The 22,959-nt window shown below is 40.3% G+C and overlaps 1 protein-coding gene across 5 annotated transcripts in view; it reads left to right on the top strand.

Moving 5' to 3' along the window:
* Window positions 1–22,959, top strand: part of NFKB1 (nuclear factor kappa B subunit 1) — a 62,297-nt gene that overhangs the window by 16,623 nt on the left and 22,715 nt on the right. For 4 of the 5 annotated variants that reach the window (XM_030492138.1, XM_030492139.1, XM_030492137.1 and 1 more), the window contains 6 exons: window positions 5,355–5,395; window positions 8,015–8,113; window positions 15,741–15,889; window positions 17,405–17,568; window positions 19,712–19,870; window positions 21,824–21,928. In XM_030492138.1, the coding sequence (XP_030347998.1) occupies window positions 5,355–5,395; window positions 8,015–8,113; window positions 15,741–15,889; window positions 17,405–17,568; window positions 19,712–19,870; window positions 21,824–21,928 (717 nt within the window). The remainder of the gene's footprint in view (window positions 1–5,354; window positions 5,396–8,014; window positions 8,114–15,740; window positions 15,890–17,404; window positions 17,569–19,711; window positions 19,871–21,823; window positions 21,929–22,959) is intronic. The other variant, XM_030492140.1, reaches the window with a different exon arrangement.

A 22,959-nucleotide genomic window follows, 5' to 3' on the forward strand; every position in this document is an offset into this window, starting at 1 on the left:
GCAGTGTGAAAGCAGATACGCATCAGTGTGATGTCCACTGTGGAGGGACAAAGTGATGCCTTAAATTGGAGAGGAAATGGGCAGAGCTCTGAGCAAAGCATTTTACAATTTTGAGTGTTTCTTACTTCCTCCTGATTATTCAAGGCCATCTACAACCATGTAACATAGCAATCTGTGTGCCAGTTGGAGGTGGTTTGAGGGACTGATTAATTGTTTGGGGAGGTAGGGGCTCTGGTCTAAATAGCTGTTGGCATTAAGGTGTTGTGGTTTTGAACCTGTGAAGTTGAAGCAGGACTATCAGCAGCTGAACAGTGTTGCCTGGAGGCTGCTAAAATTAGTTTTCTGGTATTTCTTTAACCGCCTCTGCCCAACCTTCTGTGATGCTGTAGAAAAATGAAAAGGGCATGGGCGAAAAAGAAGGCACTTATAAAAAACTTTGTTTCATGTTTTTTCAGAGAGGTAATGTTACAGGTTCAAGGAAGTCTGGCCATCAGTGGAAGTTAAATGAGCGTTCATTTTCCCTGTCCCATAGCACTGGCCCTAATCTTCAGAAGCATGAGCAGACTTGCATATTGCGTCTGGTGTTTTTTCTAGATCTCTGTGCTTGTATTTTGAAGAGTGAACAGAAGGAAGACAGAGGTTAAGCAAAGCCCATGTGCTGCTTGCTTTAAACATCATTCTTTGAACGCTCAAGAATGATGAAGAGCTGAGATGCAAGAGAGTGTTCCTGTGTGGGTGAATCACTGAGGGGGAGGACATACAAATGCTATGGTAGGCCTTCAGGAAGGGTAAGACACCAGATCTAGAGTCTGAGCTTGTAGCAGCAAGGTACCACAGCCAGGATGGACACAAGAGCATTGGTGTTGGATCTAACAATCAAAACCTAGAGACTATGAGCATTTTCATCCATGTCCACAGAGCAAAATAGTGCACAATTACAAGGGTGAGATGAGGACATGAGCGGGGGCTTGACCACAGCTGCTTGCAGGTTAAATTGAATGGCCTCAGGTACTAGGTAAGCAGTTAGATGAAGGGTCCCACTAGTCTTACAGTTCTGCAAGGCTTGTAGGGATATCCCACTAACCTCACAAGACACCTTTTTTCTTGACTTTGCTATCATGGCAAGAAGGAGCCAAAAGGGAGCCTAAGATGAGTGCTCCTTTGGGAAGTGTGTGTGCAGGGTGAGGCCTGTCAAGAGGAAGAAAGAATGTAAGTGGTGGGAGTGTCAAGATGCAGGAGGGCCTCTGACTCAGGCAGGAAGGAAAGTGAAGAAATGTAGCTGTTGAAGAAGACGTGGGGAAGTCAGACTGTGACGCAGGCTGGTGGGGAGGCAGCGGGATGCGAGTCAGTCTGTGGCAACCAAGGCGAGAAGACAGAAAAGGAAGCACTTAAAGCATACCCAGGATGAGGCAGTCTGCACTAATCCTCCTCCAGGCCAGCGGACTGCATGTTTTAGTTGCAGTTCTTAGCTCTTCTGGCTGCAGCAGTGCCAGGCAAGTCATGAGGAGTGCTCCTGTCAAAACTTGGCTCTTGGCAATGGTGAGAGTCATCTCTGTGTAGAGGCCAGCTCCACGTCCGTATGCTGCTTCAGCCTCTCTGTAGGGCAAAAGTAGAACTTAAGCCATGCATTAAGCAGCGTTCCTTCTTGTGGTTGTTTAACACTTAAGAGGGGGCTGCTCGTTAAACAAGAAGTTGAAGCAAGCAACTTTCCAGCCTAGAACAGGGGTGCAAAAGATCATCACATATCCTATTGTTACTGGTCCCTTTTACAAGGTGTACATCTTCAGGTTTCTGTTGCCTGTCTACTTAAACCGGACATGCCTAGTAATAAAAGCAACATATTAAGATCTTCCCTGTGCAGAATACTAGACATCTTTTCTTTTCCCCATGGGAAAGGATGAGAGAGAGAAAGAAGGAAACACACACCGCTGATTTTAGGCTGTCTAATGTACTTCTGGGAAGTGTTCAGAATTTAGTGAAGACAGCTGTATGAGACCTTTCACTAAGTGACCAGCAGGTCAAAGGAGGTTCCTGCCCCTCTACTCTGCTCTTGTGAGACCCCACTTGGAGTACTGTGTGCAGTTCTGGTGTCCTCAACATAAGAAAGGCATGGAGCTGTTGGAGCGAGTCCAGAGGAGGGCCACAAGGATGATAAGAGGGCTGGAGCACCTCCCGTATGAAGACAGGCTGAGAGAGTTGGGGCTGTTCAGCCTGGAGAAGAGAAGGCTGCGTGGAGACCTCATAGCAGCCTTCCAGTATCTGAAGGGGGTCTACAAGGATGCTGGGGAGGGACTCTTCATCAGGGGCTGTAGTGACAGGACAAGGGGTAATAGGTTCAAACTTAAACAGGGGAAGTTCAGGTTAGATATAAGGAAGAAGTTCTTTACAGTGAGGGTGGTGAGGCACTGGAACAGGTTGTCCAGAGAAGTGGTGAATGCTTCATCCCTGGCTGTTGGACAGAGCCTTGCGTGACATGGTCTAGAGGCATTCCTGCCCGTAGCAGGGAGGTTGGAACTAGATGATCTTAAGGTCCTTTCCAACCCTAACCATTCTATGATATAATTCTATGATTCTAAGTAAAATCCTTTTTATAGTCAAAGTAATATGCTATTGATGCTTGGAAGTTACCTTGAATATTGCTGGCTTATTTTTAAATAGTATTTCAGATGTAATTAAGTGCCTTGCATTAGAGTGCCTTCTCTGTACTGTTCAGTTGGTATACCAGATAATCACTTAGTCTTTGTAAAAAAGGCAATGTTTAGTCACCAAGCCCAAAGGTTAAAATAAGACCTCACAAAACTTTGTTTTAAATACATTGGTATATGATTCATGATAACAGATATCTAATTTGCTTTTGGACATTTACATTGCACGTTTTTTGCACTTTCCTAGAATTAGTATGTAAGATTTTTTTTTTTTTCAGTCAGTATATTTGCATGCTTTTTGTAAGCTTTTTTTCCAAGGGGCCATAAGAACCACAGTCCTAAGTTTCAATTTTCCTGAGTTTTCACAAGTGCTGTGCAAGGTGAAAACATTTCTGCAGCACAAAGGATTCCCCTTGAGCTTTCCAATAGGCCAACATAGTGTATATCACTCTCTTAGGAGTTTCCATTTCCTTATACTGAGGAAAAGGTGGAACCTGGGTCTGCTGCATCCTGGGGGACTGCTGCAGCCCCTTAGCTGTTGGTTAAACGAGCAATTCATTTTCTGGCTAACGCGTAAGAGAAAGCAATAGTATTTTGTGCCAGTACTAACCTAGTGTATATGCCTTGAAAATGAATTCCTAAGGGGAGAACAGCCAAAGAACAATTACTTGGCAGATCCTGCCCTGGAGGCTTGGTTGAAAGTTGAACTACACAGTTGTATTTTAGGTGCATATTTCTGCCAGTGCTCAGAAGATACAAGGCCTCTGGATTGTTCAAGTATAAAATTTTACACGCCTAAAGCATGAGGTGTGTTAGAGGTCTGTGAACAGAGGTCTTAAATTTAAGTGCTGATATAATGCTTAAACCCAATTCAACTCATCTTGACTCCATGTTACAGACAAAAACTGTAACATAAAGCTATATGGAAGCTAAATATTACTCTGTCTTTTAAAGTTTCTGAAGTCTGAACTATTTTTCATTCTTTGTAATGTCAGAGGTTGTGTATATGGTCTTGAGGCAATTGTTTTGCATGGCTTCAAGATTTTAATTTTAGCACCATTTACTTCTTCACAGGAAAAGCGTTGGACTTGGGAAATAAATCTTTATATGTGAAATTGTTGTGACTGGCATTTGCAATGTAACTTTGGCATGAAGCTAATTCAGTTGCTGAGTTGGCTAACTTCAACAGCAAAATACTAATGCCATCTCTTAGCGTATTTATCAAAGCTTCAATGTTGAGAGAAGCCTGTTCAGTTAAGACCTGTGTTGACTAAAGACATGAAGGTCTATTTTATTAAAGTGAATTTGTATTGAGGAGCTGAGAAGGATGCATGTAGTTATATTACAAAGTATAAATTAATGAATCCTTTGCCATTTTTAATTATCAGTTAACATTAGGCCTATTGCCAAATTGAAGTTGATGCAAGTACGTAGTTCTTTGCTGAAGCGAGGTACTACCAACTTGAGGTAGCAGGTTGGTGTGGTACTTACAGATGGTGCAGTTGTTCAGAGGCAGATCATACCTGGATGTTGTCATGGCATGGTATGGTTTTAATAGAAGGGCACATGATGATACATGATTTCAACAGTGATATAGCTGGCAAAATATTGTGTAGATATTCACAGTGAAGCTGTCATTTGGTATCTGCTTTGATATCAATTGAATTTTTAGCATTGAAATCCAGACCTTCTCCTCTGCTTAGCAAGAGGCAGGGAAGAAATCACACCCCTCAGAACTGTCATTTTCAGACTCAGAAGTAGCTTGCATTTTAAGAGGTATTTCACAGCCATCCACCTAGAGAGCTTTCCTTTTCAATGTAAACAGTTGATCAGGTGATGAACTCTTAACTCTAGTGACACTGAGTTCTCATTGGATTTAGATTTAGGTCTGCTCAAAGGCTATTTAAACTGGTTTATGGTGTGAAGTTAGACACTGTTCAGACAGTGGTGCAAGACTAAAAGTTGTTTAAGGAAGCCTTCTTTTAAAGACACAAAAAGAATTATAGTAAGAAGTAATACTGCAGCATCATGCTCAAACATGGATTTCCTTATAGAGTCTGTGTTTGTAGTGAAATAGACTGTGTTCAGTGTTTTTAGAGGCACAACAAAACTGTATATATAAAAGTGAATCTGAAATTATTAAAAGAATGTAAATTGTTTAGTATCCTCAATTGCAGGTTTGTTTTTTTTTAAGCAGTTCTGACTGTTAGGGCATGTTGAGACAGCTTAAATTCTTTCTATATTCCACACCTCAGAACTTCCCATTGGCTGTCTCTAGACTTTCAAAAGCACCTATTCAGTAGGAAGCCCTAGGGCCAAAAGCTTGTGCATATAGTCTTTAGAGCCCAAGGGGTTTAAATACAAAAGTTAACCTTAGCTAAGGAAGGCCAGGCTGCTTGTCAGTGGCAAGGGGAGGATCCTGTTCTTACCCTTGCAAATCTTAAGTGAGCGCTCAGAGTTGCACATTTAGGCTCTCTGAGCTAAAATTAACTTTTTTGAGTTAATCCTTCTTACTCTACTGGTCTTAGGGAACGTCAGAAATGACAGACTGTAAAGTGATTAAATTAACATTTAAGTACAGAAGATGCTTAGATGCTTTCCAAAATTTTCTCTCAAGACATTCAAGGACATGAGTTTCACCCTTGCAATTTATGTGTAATAGTAATAGAAATTTAATTTCTGTTATGACTTTTCTTTCTTTTATTTTAGCAGATGGACCATATCTTCAAATCATAGAACAGCCAAAACAGGTAAGAAGAGCACTACATTTTGAAAATCTTTAAGGTACCTATGTCACTGTATTCAGCTTTAAATAAAATTATGACTTAAGATGAGAAAAAGAGAGTATTGAAGAGGTTGAACTCTCATAAAAAATGTGGCACTAAACCATGACCCGTTTTTCCTCTCAGTTTTGTAGTTAAATTGTTTCCTGTTTTGTTCTGTTCTCATCTTTGTGTCTCTCTGGAAGTGTCATAAGACCAAAAAAAAAAAAAACCACCCAAAAAGCAAGACAACCAAAAAACCAAACCAGAACTGAGAGTTTTAAACAAATGTCTTTTTAAGTACACACTCTTCATCTTAGAAGTGACTCCTACAGTACCCCTGTATTTTGAAACATAAATGATTAGACCAAACGTGGAAAATTTTCAGAATTTTTTTTCATGTTTCTTGAAACATGTGAAGGAAATCTAGCAATATTTCACTCTGTTCCCAAGTTATGAGAACTTTTGACTTGTGCTTTGTCATCACAAAGAAATTCTATTGTCCTTTGAGATTCCTTTCATCACAGTTGGCTGTTTTGAATAACCAAGATAAATACTTGAATGAAATTTTTTTTGTGACTAGTGTCTAACAAACAATGACTTGTGCTCCTCTGCCAGTATAAAAGTCATCTCAATGCATAGGTTATTTTTCATTCAACTGAGGTACAAAGTAATAGCTGGGTGAAGATTGTCCTGAAGTATACCAGGGTATTGTTCCCCTTTTAGCTGGTGGCCTCAGCAATTACAATTCATCCTAAAGCTATTACAGTATGGAGACCTCTTTCCTGCCTCTCCCTGTCACTTCCATGAAATCCTACCTTATGGAGCTGTTCAGTAGACAGGGGAAGAGGGTGACTAAAAGCTGTTCCATCCTTCCCTTGGTCTTCTGCAGAAACATGCCACAATCCAGCCTTCCTAGCAGGAGGCAGTAGAGAACATTTATTTCATCCACAGACCAAATCAGTTTTGTGCTTGAGCATCCCTCCAGGAATAAGGACACTTCGTGGTCACAGGTGAAATAGCAGTGCACTGTGAACTCACAAGAATACACTCCCTCTTCCTTTTTCCTTTACTTCATCCCAAATCAGGCTGTGTCTTTGCATGGTGGAGCCTACAGTGTGCAGTACCTAAGGGGAAACCATTGTTTCCATGCATGACTTCTCAGCATGTAGCTCCTATAGTGGAGTACCCATGTGGCAAGCTGGGCAGTGGATTATAACAGGGTGATGAGGGTGATCTGTCAACAGAGTGGTGTGCTTGTGATCATTTTTGGAGCAGAGACAGCTGTGGGATGAGTAAGACTGTATATGGAAAACATAGTTAGGATAGCAAAGGCAGTAGGCTGGGGAAGGCCATGCAGATGATGGATCTTTTGGATCAAAGACTTAGAGGTGAAGAGAGGCTAGGTTGTCTCATGCATAGTGACTGCAGAGGTTGCTTTGCCTTTTGGACAACTTGAGTTCAAGCTCATTGTAGCTGGGCACTTTACTTGCAATATAGTCAATTCACCATAAGAAGGCAAATAAATGCTGAAGTATGAATACATTGTCTGGTGATATCTGAATAGAAATCAGATCTTTACATTTGCCTGGAAAACAAGCTCTTAAACTGAAAAGACTTTCATGAGGTAGGTATGGAAACTAATGATCACAGAGTAATTTTTGAACTGTGTCAGCTAATACAGACTTTGAATCCAGAGTTCTCTACTATTAAAAAGGAGCTGAATGATTTTTGATGAAGAATACAACACTAACTGGCACTGTTTGGACTTACTTTGGGAGCCCTATATAAGACAGAGATTTTGCCAGAAATTGGACAGACTGGGGAATAGATCTGAAAGTGTTCAAAGTTGGGGGCCTCAAGAAATAATATAGTTAAATAGACTTAGAGTTACCAAATACATGTGCTTAAGAGTTGCATGTTTTGTGTCTTATAGATTACCCTGTAAAGGGGGTATTAGTTCCTGTAAATAAAAATGCAGTAAATGGATAGCTGTACTCTAGAGTGGTTGCTAATATCTTGAAGTTCCGTAAAGTATATTCAGACATCTATTAATGTAGCTGAGATGAAAACCCAACCATTCAAAGTCTCCTGAAGGTTTTGTGCTGTTTCTGGGCTCTGCTTGAAGATACAGCTTTCACATGCTCGCTCTTCTCAGAAGGAAGAAACATTTCTGTTTCATCCTTGTTCTCTTCTTTATGATGCTTTGGACTTCCTTGGTTATTACTGGCTTCCATTTTCTCTACCCAGCAGCAATCATTGGAGAAAGTATCTGCTCTTGCATTCTCTATCTGTTAATTTTTATCTTGTTTTCAGAGTATAAATAGCTCTCTGCTTCAAAATATCTGCACTTACTGAAAGAAAAATTTCAGGTTGCTGCTCTGTATAGGAGTGAGAATAGAACAGTTTCTCCAGGGCACAGTTCAATGGTGCTTTGTTAACCAGCACTTGAACAGCATTTCGGGGATGAGCAGATATAACCTTTCTGTTTGTGGGCAGTTTGGGCAAACCTTGTTTGTGTGTGTGTGTGCATGTGCACTCGTGTGCATGTGCTATTTTGTTTTAGTTTTGTTCTAAACAGTCTTCAAGTTTCTTTTATTTCCACAGAGGGGGTTTCGTTTCCGATATGTATGTGAAGGGCCTTCACATGGTGGGCTTCCTGGTGCTTCTAGTGAAAAGAACAAAAAGTCATACCCTCAGGTCAAAGTAAGTACATAAATCATTAATTTTGCAAACTGAATGCATGTATCATATGTATGCATATAGGACCTTGCTGGATATCAACATGAATTTGAATGAAATTACTCAAGAGTGATTGCATTTCAATCTCAACTTTCAAAATGGAATTTATTTTGAAAAGGAACTTGACTTCATATTTTTGGAATTATTTTGGCACAGTGTTTATCTGCCAACAGTTGAGCAGTAAGCTTTCCTGCACTTACCACCTCACTGCCCTTGTGCAGGCTGATGGAGCTGTTCCTTAAGATGCAGTTTAGCATAAAGCAAGGCCTGAGATGCTCGATTACTTCGCTTCTAGCACATTGCAAAGCTTTAGCATGAGTCTGGTCAGTTATTTCACTTCACTCTAAGATGCTGTTCACCAAGTTTTCCTTCTTTTTCTGTTCATGTTACTCCTTATTCAGTATCTCTAGGACACTCAGTTCTTAAGGACTTAATTCCTTTAAAGTCAGCAGAAAACTTCTCATTTTAATAGGAGTAGCATTATGTTCAGGTGTTCACTAAACATTTTTCATGGATTTCTTTTTTCCCTGGAAAAAATTCAAAGATATTAATCAAAGAAACATTCTGTGCTAGTACAATATGAAGATTATAACAGTGGTGATTAATCATTCTAGGATTAGAGACAAGCTGTCTTTACCTATGGTTCTTGCAGCACATTCTTTTTCCATGGAAGTGGGGAAAAGATACACTGTCTCTTTTCAGTATTTTTTTAACTTGATGAAAGTCTTGATCTTGGTATTGTATTATCTCTTTGAACTATTGCACTAGAGATTGTTTCAGGAGGAGCAGGGTTAATGTATTCTAATTCTGGTGTTATCTCTTAATGTATTTAAATTCTGGCATTATCTCTTACTCTCCTTTACGGGGAGAGAAGGGGAGGGAAGAGTGGCAAGTAGTCAGCCTCTGTCTTGGTCTGTGCCACTCCTCAGCTTTCTCAGCAGTACATGTGTAGTTCTTATGCAGTTCTTAAGAAAGGCTAGAGTTTGGAACAGCTGCATCTCCATAATGAATCAGTATGAGCATGACTCAATGGAAAATAATCAGCATTGGCTGAGATAGCCTAGGGTGTTAATCTTGCGAATTGAGAAGAGGCTGGGAAGGCTAATTTCATATAGCCTTGCAAAACCCCTATGAAAAATTGCTAGCCCAGGCAAAGGATCTACTTACTTTTCCCTATCCTACTGTGACAATAATGATGAATCAATGAATGAAATTTCACTGGTATGTTCAGATATAATTTATCTCAGTTGAGCCAGATCTTTGGATTCCAATCCAATCCATTTTGATAATAATACAAATGATACTTTATAAAGGTGTGGTGGGTCACACAATAGCATGACAAGGAGATAGGCAATGAGGAGTTATAGAAGAAATGGAATTTCTTTGAGTAAAGTAGAAAGCAAAATGTTGTTTGGCTTTCCATCAGACCTGTTTTCATTGATAATCAGATCTTAATTTCATCTAAAGCTTACACACACATGCACATACACATGTGTGTCCCTTCCCCTTCCTCCCTCTCGTCCTACTATGTGCATCTGGGTTTTTTCTAGTACAAATCCCCACATGGCAACACCTGCTGGGAGAGGCTGGCAAGGGAACACAACAAGTAAATTCCTCAAGGCTATTGCTTGTTAGTGCCTGTTCTTGATTTAAGTGGTGCCAGTAAAGACAGAAGTGTTTCACACCTTTTCCTGTAAGTCTCTTCTGTGTTTTGTCAAAGGGTGCTCACCTTGTCATAACTGAGGTGAGCACAATTGAGGACTGCTACTTTTTGTTGCATTAGGGTTTTTTGGTTTGGTTCCGTCTTTTTTTAACTCTCGTGCCAAGAATTTCACCATAAAACCTCCATTAGTTGATGACAGTGCTGTGAAAGGACAGTAGTGTGAACTTTGGCTGTACTGTGAAAAGGAGATTTTGTGACAGATCTTTAAACCTTGGGCATGGTGTGGTCAGTGCAGCTACCATTAGAATCATTTCTGCTTGGCCAACTCTACACAGAAAGCTGATGTAATTTACCAGTAGCAACTATGGGATGTCCTGAAAATAGACATCTTCAGTGCATGTAGCTGAGCTGGAACACATCAAGATGTGCCTTTCATTTATGGGCTGAGAGCTGAAGGCTTTGGTGTGTCTCTAAGGAGGACGTTTTGGTAATTAATTACATATTTAACTACCTCCTGTATAGTGTATTAAGAGGTGCTATAGGTCAGGAGTTAATGTACCAATTCTACAACGCCAGTCTTTAGACTTAAGGCAAATCTGCATTGGCCAGCTAGGTGCAATTGATTTAAAAAATCTTGGTTTAGCAGCACAGTCATGACAAATGGAGTCTAGATAACTGTAATATTTTTCTATAATATAAAAAATGGGATTAATTAATCTTTATGGATTTATAGATCTTTGTTTAACCCTGTCTTTGCTAACAGCAATCCTAATATGTAGAAAACATCTTACATTTTCAGAGGATTTTTTATAACTTTGGGTGTACTTATGGAGGGCACAGAAGTTGTAGATACTGAACATGTTACAATGAAGTTACATTTCATGACAAGTTTCATGATTACAGTAGAAAACTACTTAAAGTTCTTCATTTAAATTTCATTTTTGTCTGCTTAGTGTAACACAATGCTGGAAAATTTTGCTATCTAGAATAGTTGAAATCAAAGCTCCTGAGCTTCTTATTCATCGTTAACTTTTTGTCCAGGTGAACAATTAATAGTTTACGAAGAAAGAATAAAACTGGATTGTCTAATATTATCACCAGCTTACTTAACTGTCTAAAAATTTTAATCAGAATTTGGTTTTATGTATGTGAAGAACTGTGAGAAAACTCGCGCAGAAGGTTTCCACTGGCCTTCTTATGTGTTTACCATGTGTGTCTTGATCTTGCATACTGGTGTTAGTGTAGGCATACTCATACTTTACACTGAAGTACTTGATCCAGTTTTGGGTGTGAAAAGAATTTGCTCAAAATAGTGGTGTGAAGGATATGTCCTGAATTTTCTTCTACTTGGGGGCAGATCTCTGTGGGTGGCTGCGAACTCAAGTTGCCTATTCTCTGTAAGCAGGATGCAAATCAGCTCCAGCCCGGAGACTGAGTAACCGATGGCACAGAGGTGTGCCCGAGCTGATGAGCACCATCTCTCTCCCAAAGAGTTTGGACATTGTGCAGTTCAGCTTGTGGATCAAAGCTGCATAGCAGTTAGGCAGCCCTGAACTCAGGTACCCGAACAGGACAACTGCCCATCCAATCATGTCCTGGGGCTATCCTAAATTATACCTCAATTTGGAGATAAGCATTCTTATTGAAATTGGGGATTTCAGCACATACTTCAAGTTCAGGAGGGGAATTTATGGAAAATTAGTCAAGTTACTTCGTTGATGAGTCTTTTTGGCGAAGAAAGAGCAGCATATTTGCTCTTTTGCCCCTGCGGGAATTAAATTGTAGAGTGATAGATTGCTGATTACAAGTTAAAAATTCATTTAACAGCTGAATTAAAGAATAAACACGAGACAGGAATGAGCAGACTTCCCCCTCTTAACCTGTGCTGAAACAAATTCAGCCAAAGCTAAATTCAGTGAGATTTGTGCTTTTTACTGTTATGGTTAATTTGGCTGAATATGGAGCACTGAGTCCCTGTAGTTGGGACCCTAAAGCAGAGCACCTGACTCTGTTTTTTGGCGTGTGGTTCAGAGCATCAGATCTTCAGCTCCCATTGATTTAAATTACATTGCTTATTCTTAGACCTCTAAGTATTCAGTTGCCTAAACGATTTGTACCATGTCTGAAATATTCTCTTAAACTAGCAACTGGAAAAAAAAAAAAAGATGCTGCACTAGTCACGCTCTGAAGGTTAGGCAGGATTGGGCATATAGTTGCTATATGCTATAGTGACTGTAACAAAATGACAGGAAGAGAAATGGGTATTCTTGTAGTTGCTGGCTTTGTAGGTTTGACATGGTCTTTTCCATCATTTGCTTTCTGTCATTGGCCAGTTGGTTTTACTTCTTGCTTAGAAGAGCAACTGGAAAAAACATCATTGAAGTAGGAAAATGTTCTATAAGTTTTTTGAAAAGTTTCAGAAACTGTAAAAAGTGGTCTGGGGTCTGGAGTGCAGGAGGATGTGAAATAACTGAACAAACTTCCAACTCTTGTTTTGAAATTGACTCAATTTCGAGTTCACAAGGTCCTTTTAATCTCTCAAACAAATCTCTCTCAAACAGAAAAAGCAGATAAATGTGAGCCTGCAGCATTTTAACTTTATCAGATTAGATCAATTGAATGCTGCTTTAGTACAGGATGTAATCAAGTATTACAGCTATGCTTTTCCCAGGAACTGCTTATTTTCTTTTTCTCCCCTATCTGTAATTTGAAGTTCGGTAGCTATGTTTCATCACATCACAGCTCTGAATGTGAGCAGTACAGCACCCACATAGAATCATAGAATAGTAAGGGTTGGAAAGGACCTTAAGATCATCTAGTTCCAACCCCCCTGCCATGGGCAGGGACACCTTGCCCTAAACCATGTGGTCCAAGGCTCTGTCCAACCTGGCCTTGAACACCGCCAGGGATGGAGCATCCGCAACCTCCTTGGGCAACTCATTCCAGTGCTTCACCACCCTCACTGTAAAGAACTTCTTCCTTATATCTAATCTAAATTTCCCCTGTTTAAGTTTGAACCCATTACCCCTTGTCCTACCACTACAGTCCCTAAGGAAGAGTCCCTCCCCAGCATCCTTATAGACCCCCTTCAGATACTGGAAGGCTGCTATGAGGTCTCCATGCAGCCTTCTCTTCTCCAGGCTGAACAGCCCCAACTCTCTCAGCCTGTCTTCATACAGGAGGTGCCCCAGCCCTCTTATCATCCTCGTGGCCCTCCTCTGGACTCGCTCCAACAGCTCCATGTCCTTTTTATGTTGAGGACACCAGAACTGTACGCAGTACTCCAAGTGAGGTCTCACAAGAGCAGAGTAGAGGGGCAGGATCACCTCCTTCGACCTGCTGGTCACGCTTCTTTTGATGCAGCCCAGGATGCGGTTGGCTTTCTGGGCTGCAAGCGCACACTGCTGGCTCATGTTAAGCTTCTCGTCAACCGACACCCCCAAGTCCTTCTCTGCAGGGCTGCTCTCAATCTCTTCTCTGCCCAACCTGTAGCAGTGCCTGGGATTGCCCCGACCCAGGTGTAGGACCTTACACTTGGCTTGGTTAAACTTCATAAGGTTGGCATCAGCCCACCTTACAAGTGTGTCAAGCTATCTCTCTCTTATGCTGAGTATATGTTTTTGTGTCAACAACATAATCCTACCTCTGTATTGATTTCTATGGATATTTGGCATTGTAATATACTGTCTACATTTTAATGCCTTTGACAGCGATTTTTAAGTTCTTGCATAAATAACTATCACCTTTTACGTATCTTAGTGCCAGAATAAATTTTAAGTTATTCTGAAATTGTGGTGTTGGATGATTCAAATATACTGAAAAATTATTTCAGACTCAATTTATGGTACATAAGGATATTTAACCACTGAGGCTATTTTGCGGGACACTGAGATAACCTGAATGTCGCAAAGTCAAGTGGGAAGGTCTGTCTGTAAAAAATACAGGTAGGAAATAGTTCAGGAACATTCTGTATAGCCCTTGCTGCATAGGACATTGGACTGGATGACAAAAGCAGTCCTTTATTGCCTTGTGACCTACATAAGGTATTACCTTTTAAGAACCCTTTTGTTTTTCCCCTGAGACTACAAGGATCATGCTGAGCTGAGTAACGGGGAGATTGCAATCTGGTTACTGCTGCAGTTACACGTTCTGCTTTCAGAGGCTGGAAAGTCCTTGACGTGCAGCAGTCCTACCTATGGTTTCACTGTGGTTTCTACAGCTGATGCATGATTGTCTTGAACTTTTCTGATGTGATACTAGAACATGCATGTTACTCATAATGAATATAACGCTACAGACGTGCTGGGAATGTTATAGCAGGGAAAGGCTTGTTTAGTGAGAAATGACATGAAAATGAGTTTTTTAAAGCCTTCCTCTTGAAAAGTTAATTGTAGTATTGGTGGTGACATGTAGCACCAAACACCATCATTTTTATTTTCAGATGACTTTATGGAAGTTACATAGGGATCCCTGCTTTGTCTCAGTGCTGGTAAATGATGGAAATGGTGAAGCAGTGATTATTCTGCATCTCTCTGTTGTTTCAGTCCAGGAAGGATTACAATTTGGAAACAGGAGGGAAGCATGAGTGCCCCATGTTTTGTATTTTAGAAACCGGCACGTGTAAAATGCGCATTACTACAGTATTATACAGTTAACTAGTAAGCAGTGAGTAATGAGAGGACTTCTGCACGCCTGTTCCTCCTGGAACAGCTTTTTCATAGTTGGGATTTTTGGTTTTGCTTTTAGCAGTGAATAGGAAGATGGGAGGGCACAGGTTCTACGTACGCAGTGTTTCAGCCGTGATGGAATGAGTTCAAGAGAGGGGTTAACTGGAGTGAAGGAAGCTAGCAGGACTTAGTAATGTGGTAAAATCATGGCAATCCCTGGTTATCAGCATTTTATCAACAATATAACCTTGAGTATTTAGTTCATCACAGATTCATCGCTTTAATGTTTATCATGATCCTTTAATACCTTGGTTGATTAGATCTGTTAGCTGCTGTAATACAAAGAACTGTGCCCAAGGCAAATTAAAAGAAAAATTAGAGGAGGAGGGAAAAAACCCAACATTGATAAAAGGATTAATTAAGTGAATTGGAAGGGAAGGTAATGTTTGCTTTTTTAAAAGTGGGGTAGTTTTATATTCAGGATAATTTGAAAGTGGTACGTAACTGATAAGTGACTTGAAGAATATTACTTGTGAGGAAAGAAAACAAAGTTCTAAATAACGCATGTAAAGCAAATAATTTACCAATACGGTATGTTATTAGTAATTTTAGGTTTGTTTTGAGGCATTACTTGACATAACAATTTTAAAAGCCATTAAAAAGTGTATGGTGATTAGAAACTATAACGGAAAATGTGTTGATATAGCATATTGAACTAACAAAACACCTACAAATATAAAATTAATTCACTTTAAAACCTTTACCTGAAAAGTCATTGTAATGGGGCCAAACTTTTTAAAACAATCATAATATTTAAAAATATTTTTAAGTGTTTTCAAATTGGGCAGGGGTTTTTGTTAAATATGTACATTTTCTGTATGCTTCTTTATATGTAACAGTGTTTATTGTGAATTCAGTGTACTAACTGAAATTTAAGGAGAGCAATGTGGAGTTACTGGCCAGAGTGTAAAATCAAGATTCATGATTTGGGAAACAGGAGGTTGCTTTCCTTTAGCTTTGCTTTATTTCTTAGCTTTTTTTGTCATTTCTCCTGCCATTTTATATGTCAAGCCTAACTGTCGGCTTTTCTTTGTGGTGACCTGGTACAGTTAGTTTGTATTTCATGAGGAAATGCATGCACACTTCTATGTAAGTTCAGTTTTCCTTTGCCAACAGAAAACACGCAACTGGAATCATTGCTTGTTACATTAAAAAAAGCCCAAACAAACAATCCCACTGTATTTTATGTATTTATTTACAGATTTGCAATTATGTTGGACCCGCAAAAGTAATCGTCCAGTTAGTAACTAATGGGAAATATGTCCACTTACACGCTCACAGCTTGGTGGGTAAATTTTGTGAAGATGGAGTATGCACTGTTAATGCAGGACCTAAAGATATGGTTGTAGGGTAAGTCTGTCAAATCATTTGTAAAGTTGGGCTAAAGGAGGGAGAATCAAGTATAAGCACTGTAAGAAGCAATACAAAAGTGCTACTGAGAGGCAGCTAACTGGTCTTCACACTCTGATCTGTGTTTTGTTTGTATCTTAAATAGAAAAATAAATGGGGTGTCTGTTTACTTCTGCAGAATTTGCCCCAAGCAAGCTAAATAGGTTTAAGCAAATCATTTTCACTTTAGAATTTGTAGAATTTCAATCTCTTGGTGTGCAGTCCAAGTTTGTATCATAAGCCCTTTCTTTAAGTAGTTTTGATCAAAGAGAAAGACTGTGAAATTGCTTCTGTTACAGTTTTGATCCATATTTTACTTTTGCTGAAATCTGCCAGTAGGAATATGGTGAAGAGAAAAGCATTAGGAAAATAGGGTTAGTAAATTTGAAATTAATGCAAGACACGTATAAACATGAAAATACTAAACTTTTTAAGTTTAAAGCAGTAAGATTGTAGTGAAATTGTAGTAGTTCTTTAATTTAAAAGAATAATTGTTTGTATCAGTAAATGGAGCTAAGGCTTCTGTCTACATTTTCAGGCTTAGATCAGGTTTCATGCTGGCTGTGAGTTTTAGTTCTGTGATCTCAAGAATGTCTTTGTTGGTGAAGAAGATGAAGTTTAAAAACCTGAGAAGGTTGGGAGAGAGAGATTCTTTTAAACTGTAACTTTTGATGTCCAAGCCCAGTGCACTGGCTTTACCAAGCACAACAATTTAAATAGCTTTATTTGAAATGTTCCTTTTCATCTTGAAAAGTTTGGCTTGTTTCCAGACCTGTCTTGTTTTTCATCAGATGTTTAGAAACAGCTCTCCTATCCTCAATTGACCCACATGAAAACTGAGTTATTGTTTTGTTTTCATACTTCCAGATCTAATTGATTTTTAAACATGCCAGGAGATTTTTATAAAAGCACATCTTGTTATTATGGAAGTTTTCATTCAAATAGATACCTGAAGTGTCTTGCTGAATGTCCAGAGCCTTGCTTAAAACATTTCCTTCGGAAAATGTTGCACTGTTTTTAGCTTCTTAGCTTGGTCTCCAAATCATTTTGAACAGATGGAGCTTATTCTGAGCCAGTTGCTCTGTATAACCATATGTAATAGCCATATTATAGAATGAAATATTAATGTCATTGCCAAGGCAGAGCAAACAAAGTGTGGCAGCCAGATTTTCAAATGTTTTGTAAGTTGCTTCCACAGTGTAAGTCTGAAACCTAATACTTACTACTTATGCCATGGGAAAATCCCAAGCACCCATACTGTCACTGCCATATAATGGTGCACATTTTATGTGTTTCGTAAGCTTGGATTTTTCTTACTGGAAGATTTGCCCTCAAGAATTAATAGTGCCTAAATAAGCCTATGGAGTCCATCCATTGACTTCAGTTGTGTAGCTGCCTCTGGTAAGAGAGAGACTGCCTGCAGCAGGTTTGGCATAAAGAATTAATAAAATGTTCCCCTTGATTAAAACTTGGCAGGTTTGCAAATCTTGGAATACTTCATGTCACAAAGAAGAAAGTGTTTGAAACTCTGGAAACACGCATGATAGATGCTTGCAAAAAAGGATACAACCCGGGACTCCTGGTGCATCCTGAACTTGGCTATCTGCAGGCAGAAGGATGTGGAGACAGACAGCTAACTGGTATGTAGAATTGATGGCCTGGTTTTAATAGGTCTTTTAGTAAAAAACAGGTTTAGCTTCTGAAAACACGGATTCTTAGAGAAAGGCCTTTGATAGGAAGACAGCCTATGGCTGTTTACTTTAAGAGGTGGCATGTTGTTGCTGTGTTTTAGAGAGTCTGAATGAAGGACTCTTTGCTGTCAACACACACACCAGAATAGAGAAACTTCCTTCCATAGCTGCCTGTACCCATCTCTGCATCTGTATTTCATTGGGCTTATACTGTTTAATGAGATGGTAAACAGCCATTTTGCGTTATTGCTGCAAGACATGATATCCTTAAGTAACTTACGGACCTTCTTTTGAGAATACTCTCATTCAGCTGCGTTTCACCCATATCCTGTAAAATGAGCTGCAGCCACACTGCCAGAGTTGCAGAGGGCAAAGGCAGGGACAGGGAGAGCTAAGAACCTCCTGCTGTAGAAGATCAGGTTTGAGACCATCTAAGGAACCTGACGGCACACAAGTCCATGGGACCTGATGAGATGTATCTGCAGGTCCTGAGGGAACTGGTAGATGAAGTTGCCAAGCCACCATCCATCATATTTGAGAAGTCTTGGCAGTCTGGTGAAGTTCCCACTGACTGGAAAAGGGGAAGTATAACCCCTGTTTTTAAAAAGGGAAAAACAAAGACCCAGGTAACTACAGGTGGGTCAGTCTCACCTCGGTGCCAGGCAAGATCATGGAGCAGATCGTCCTAGAAACTGTGCCGAAGCACGTGGAAAATAAGGAGGTCATTGGCGACAGCCAACATGGCTTCACTAAGGGCAAGTGGTGCTTGACAAATTTGGTGGCCTTCTACAATGGGGTGTGGCATTGGTGGATAAGGGAAGAGAGACCGACATCATCCACCTGAACTTGTGCAGAGCGTGTGACAACATCCTTGTCTCTAAATTGGAGAGGCATGGGTTTGACCACTCGGTAGATAAGGAATTGGCTGGGTGGTCATACTTAGAGTTGTGGTCAGTGGCTTGATGTCCAAGTGAAGACCAGTGATAAGTGGTGTTCTTCAGAAGTCATTATTGGGACTGGCACTGTTCAACATCTTTGTCAGAGACATGGACAGTGGGATTGTGTGCACCCTCAGCAAGTCTGATGAGGACGTTAAGCTGTGTGGTGTGGTTGACACTGGAGGGAAGGGATGCCATCCAGAGGGACCTTGACACGCTTGAAAGGTGGGCCAGTGCCAACCTTATGTTCAACAAAGCCAAGTGCAAGCTCCTGCACCTGCATCAGGGCAATCCCAGGCACAAATACAGGATGGGCAGAGAATGGATTGAGGGCAGCCTTGAAGAGAAGGACTTGGGGTTTTGGTTGATGAGAAGCCCAATGTAAGCCAGCAGTGTGCACTCACAGCACAGAAAGCCAACCGTGTCCTGGACTGTATCAAAAGAAGTGTGACCAGCAAGTCGAGGGAGGTGATTCTCTCCCTCCTGCTCCATGCTTGTGAGACCCCACCTGGACTACTGCATCCAGGTCTGTCGTCCCCAACATAAGAAGGATGGGGAGCTGTTGGAGCGAGTCCAGAGGAGACCGCAATGATGGTCAGAGGGCTGGAGCACCTCACGTATGAAGACAGGCTGAGAGAGCTGGGGTTGTCCAGCCTGAAGAAGAGAAGGCTCCGGGGAGGCTTTATAGCAGCCTTCCAGTACCTAAAGGGGAACTACAAGAAGTCTGGAGAAGGACTTTTTACAAGGGCGTGTTGTGATAGGACAAGGAGGAATGATTTCAAACTGAAGAAGGGGAGATTTAGGTTAGACATTAGGAGAAATTATTTTTTGTGAGGGTGGTGAGACACTGGCACGCGTTGCCCAGAGAAGCTGTGGCTGCCCCATCCCTGGCAGCGTTCAAGGCCAGGTTGGACGGGGCCTTGAGCAACCTGGTCTAGTGGAAGGTGTCTCTGCCTGTGGCAGGGGGTTGGAACTGGATGATCTTTAAGGTCCCTTTCAACCCAAACCACTCTGTGATTCTGTGATACTAAATTAAAAGGAAAACATTTCCTCACTTATTGGTGCTTCTGATAGTAATGGTTGGAAAATGCTTTCTTTGATTTGTTATGGGTCTGCTCCTTGTGTTAATTCATCTGTCTGCGTATCGGTTCCAGAACGAGAAAGAGAAATTATTCGTCAGGCAGCAGTACAGCAGACTAAAGAAATGGATCTCAGTGTGGTGCGTCTGATGTTTACAGCCTTTCTGCCTGACAGCAATGGTAGTTTCACACGGAAACTTGATCCTGTTATATCAGATGCAATATATGACAGCAGTAAGTATATTTAGCTTTAATTAATTTTTTAATAAGAGGGGAGCTTTTGTACATACAAAAATGTTGTGTAGATAATGCTATAGGTAGATTCATCTCAACCTGCTGCTTGCCTGTTATTTGATCAGTAACAAGTAAGTAGCCCATGCATAACTGGCCCCATGTCTACCCAAATATGTGTTATTCTGGGTTTTAATAGATGGTGACGTAAGCTGTAAAGGACGATGATATTTTGCTTTTAGCATGTTTAATCCTGCCACTTTTATTATGAGGATTTTGTAAATTCTTGTTACATTCATAAGAAGTGCTTGCATTTTGCAGAGTTTTCAGTTGTTTTCTGTGACAAAGCCTTGTCATGCAAGATGTGAGGAAAAAATTACTTTGCTTCAGTCATTGTTGAAAATCTGACACCTTTTAGTTTTGCTGGCTATCTGCTTGTCCTTGTTTTGTTGGACAACACAACTAGAGTTCTCAGTCCTTTAGACCTGTCAGGGTTTTTTTTATGCTTCTGTTACATCCCTCTGTCTTTTTTCTAAGTGAATCTTTTAACTTCATGTTTTCCTTTGTGCTTTTCAATTCTACTTACTCCTTTTACCTGAACCCATTCTGCTGCCTGAGTCTTCCTCCCTGTAGCTGTGGATTGCCATGTTCCTGATAGTCATTCTGTAATGACTCAGAAAGAGTACTTTTTTTTTTCTTTGCTTAACAGTCATGCCTATATCATCATTTTTTAAGAACAAAGTCTAGATGAAAAGGTATTAAATGCAATTGTTCAAATACAGTCAGCTTTGCTATTAACTGGGAGTGTAGTGATGTAGTGCAGCCATTATGTATATATTCACTGAGTGAAAATGTGATGTCTGCTATTCTTATAGCACACATGATGTGCATTTTCTGGATGAGAAAACACAGTCTTTTCATCTGGAGGCTGAGGTGATTTACCAAGCAGTGTCTTTAAGGAATCTTGATTTTTCATTAGAAACAATTACAGATCCCATTTGTTTTCCTTACTCTCTCTCACACCTGCATAATGATAGAAAGTATTTGTAAAGCAAAGAGGCGGAGGAGGACAAAGCATCAACAGAGGTAGAGTATGTATCAAGCCATACATATAAAAACAATTGAAGTTATCCTGTCCTTCTGAACCTGACCATCAAAATTTTGACTCCAGCTATGGGTATGAATAGAGGGGAAATTTTGTATGCCTGTTTCTGCAGTTTTAAGTTGCTTCAGAGATGTCACTTACTAGTTTCTGAGCCCCCAAAGTAAATCCTTGCTCATTAATTCCGAATTAACATTTATTAATTCCAGTTCTCAGTTTCTGGGGTTTTTTTCTAACACTCTTCGTTGACACCATTCAAGCCTCTTCCACAGAGCAGATGCAACTTTTGGTAACATAACTGTCTATCACAGCTGCTTTTACTTACCAGATGATAGTTCTGTCTTGAGGACCGATAGGTATGCACTGATGCCTCTACTAAGATCTGTGGAGGTGGGCTTTTTTACCACTGTGTAAAGCAAAGAATTGCATATTGCAGTGAAATGGTGAGTGTCATGCTGTCAAGAAAACAGGGGAAAAAAACGTATGTTCTCTTGTAATGCCCTCATAAAGTTAGTGCTGGTACAGAGTGCTGAATGCAGTTCACTGATGTGCTACTTTAGTAGTGCAGTAATTCCAGCAGTAATTGTGCTGGAATGGCCAGGGCCATTTATAGTTCACAGTTCAATTAAAGCTTAGAGGATAAAAGATTATGCCTTTCAGATGAAAAACTGTTGATTTATCCATGTTTAAAAAACATAGACAAATTTACATAGGTTGTATTGGAGACTTGTCTTTCTATCACATTTCTGTGTGTAGTGGTTTTTGTGGGGTTTTTTGTTTGGGTGGACTTTTTTTAATTTTAATTAAAACTGTTATGAAGGTAAGCATTTTCTTTTAATCTTTCCTTTCAATAGAAGCTCCCAATGCCTCCAACTTAAAAATCGTCAGAATGGATAGAACAGCAGGGTGTGTAACTGGAGGAGAAGAGATTTACCTTCTCTGTGACAAGGTTCAGAAAGGTAAGAGTCCCAGGTATTGTAAGGCATGCCAGGGTGTTCATCTGGAGTGCATGTGAAGCCTGCAGTGCTGCCTTAGCGTTCTCCTGCTGTGGTAGCGCAGCAGGAATTGTAAGCACTCACGCTTTCTGGAAGTCAGACCAGCAGTCCAGAAAATGAATAAATCAAAACAATCTGTTGCAAAGCAAATCCAGTTTGTATTGCCTCCACAGAGACCATGGGATCATCTTTGTTCTTCTCAAATTTCTGCCCTTGCCCATGTTCTGGGTTTTTTGGAGTGGTGGGTCCTAGGGGATGCTTGACTCCATTAACTTAACACCTGCTCTGAATTATTCTAAAGTTTCTGATTTGTTATTAAGTTCCTGATGAAAAAGAGTAAGAATGAGCATTCTCTGTTATCCACTGATGGGAACTGAATGTGTTCAGCACTGCTGCTAGTAACTTCGGGTTTATGTATATGCTAATGGTGGAGATTACTCAGTGTAAGCAGATACTTCTCACTGACTTACTTTGGTAATCTCTGCTCATGGCTATGAATGTGTCAGGTTTGGGCTGGTGTGGATTTGAATGCTTTGTTTCTGGATAGGAAGATAATGGTTAATGTGGTTGGTTGTAGCATGGGGGCTGAATTAAAAAGAAAAAGATGAGGGAGTGAGGGAAATCCATTGCATTTCAGCTATAGGTAGTACTTGGGACTCCCTGGTATAAATTGCGTGGTGGAGAAAGTGCACTGTTCTTACCTGTTTGGAATCAGTCCCTGCATGTGTTGTTAAAATCACACTGACATTTTGTTTATACAGGCTGTCCTTTTCCACGTCGCTTTGTTCTACCACTTCTGAATGAGAGAGGGCTCTAGTGGCTTTTAGGGGCTTTGAAAACGCTGTTTTTCTTCAGTAGCATATATACCCCCAGCTGTCAGAAAGGCTGAGATAAAACATAACTCTTGTGCACTAAATAAATAAATAAATGTCTGACTCAGTGGAAGCCCTGAGGTGGGGTTTCCCCTCAGCCAGATCAGGGTTTCCCTTGACCTC

This window comes from Strigops habroptila, chromosome 7 (genome assembly GCF_004027225.2).
Source record: "Strigops habroptila isolate Jane chromosome 7, bStrHab1.2.pri, whole genome shotgun sequence".
NCBI lineage: Eukaryota > Metazoa > Chordata > Aves > Psittaciformes > Psittacidae > Strigops > Strigops habroptila.